The sequence below is a fragment of the Pediculus humanus genome, genomic scaffold, assembly GCF_000006295.1.
Source record: "Pediculus humanus corporis 1103172108278 genomic scaffold, whole genome shotgun sequence".
In the NCBI taxonomy this organism is placed as follows: Eukaryota; Metazoa; Arthropoda; class Insecta; order Psocodea; family Pediculidae; genus Pediculus; species Pediculus humanus.
In genome coordinates, this window is record NW_002987847.1 from 162,062 (window position 1) to 163,612 (window position 1,551).

At 24.4% G+C, this 1,551-nt stretch overlaps 1 protein-coding gene across 1 annotated transcript; it reads right to left on the reverse strand.

Moving 5' to 3' along the window:
- Positions 1-713: 713 nt before the first annotated feature.
- Positions 714-1,082, reverse strand: Phum_PHUM506540 (uncharacterized protein; the record flags this gene model as incomplete). The annotated part of the gene is made up of 2 exons (XM_002430933.1): positions 714-731; positions 891-1,082. The coding sequence occupies 2 exons, from the start codon at positions 1,080-1,082 to the stop codon at positions 714-716; spliced, it is 210 nt and encodes a 69-aa protein (XP_002430978.1).
- Between the last annotated feature and the right edge of the window lie 469 nt (positions 1,083-1,551).

The window sequence follows — 1,551 nt, forward strand, 5'->3', positions numbered from 1 at the left end:
GCGGTGTAATAATAATAATAATAATAATTTTCATATGCTACCGCGTGATAATAATGATAATGATAAAAGTCGTAAAAATAAAATTCAAAAAAAAAAAATTTTCCGCTCTCATTTTTCTCCATAATTATGTAAAGTTGGCAACATTGCTTTAAACCGATTTAAATTTTAACGGACGTGACGTAGACGTTAGACGTTAACGTTAACGTTTTAATTAATTTAATTTTTTTTTTTTTTTTTTTTTTTTTTTCAAGTAAAAATTTTAACGACGATTTCTTACTTCCGAAAAATCCGTTATTTCATAGAGTATATAAATAAAAACCGTTAAATCAATAAATAAATAAAAAAATCAAACGATAATTAATCAAAAAAAAAAAAAAAAATTACAAATGAAAATTTTTTTTTCTTTTTTTTTTTTTGACGTTTTTCTAATTACTTTTTTATAACGATGAAAAAAAAAAAAATTTCTTTTTTGTTCTAGAACTTTCCTTTTCATTTTCATTTAAACGTTTTTCTCTTATTATTATTTAAAATTTTCTTTTATTTTTTTTTTGCAAATTATTTTAATTCATTCGATTATTTAAAAAAATTTTAATTTAACGCGATGGCGACAATTTTCCCTTAAATTTATATATTTTATTCGAATAATATTAAATTTAACGTTAAATTTTAAACTTTTTCTTTTTAATTATTATTATTATTATTATTTAAAATTACTAGTTGAGTAAATCCATCTATATCCAGGAGCTAAGATTTTTTTTTTTTTTCATTATCATTTTTAAGTACGATTTATTTCCGGTTTAGTAAAAAATGAATGTAAATAAGAACGTGATTAAATATATGGAGAGAAAAAAAAACCGTAATAATAATAATAATAATAATGAAAGACTTACCTTTTGAGTTATGGAATATCCGGAATTTTTTTTAGTATACGACGAAGTTCTCGAATCGCTGAATCTTTCCAAATCGCTCCATTCTTTACCGTATCTCTTATGAGCATAGTACCTGTACACAACTATCGTCATGGCTACGACTAATGCCAAACCAGTACCCGCTGCTGCTCCTAAAACTGCAGATCCGACCATCTGAAAATAAAAAAACAAATGTGAAAGTGATATAATAATTATTCGAGGCGTTCTTTTGAAACAAACAACAACAACAACAACAAAAACAAAATTTCAAACACAAACGACGTTTTAACACAACAAACAAAATTTAAACTTTGACCTTAATCATTACTTTAACATGTTTAAAATTTATTATTAACGTTTGTAATCTGTGTAAATTAATTAATTAATAAAACAACCAAACAAATTTTTTCATCGTTTGTTCGTTTGTTTGTTCTTTCGTGACACGATTGTTGGTAAATTATATTGATATGAATCTATGACGTAATGAATGTTAACGATTCGTTTCTTTCGATGTATTAATCAAGGACCGACAAGGATAAAAATAGAATTATCCAGGGAAAATTGTCCAAAACTTTGATAACAATTTTGGAAATGTTCTTTCAATTTGAAGTCGCATGTAATAATGCATTTCGCACTAATTTCT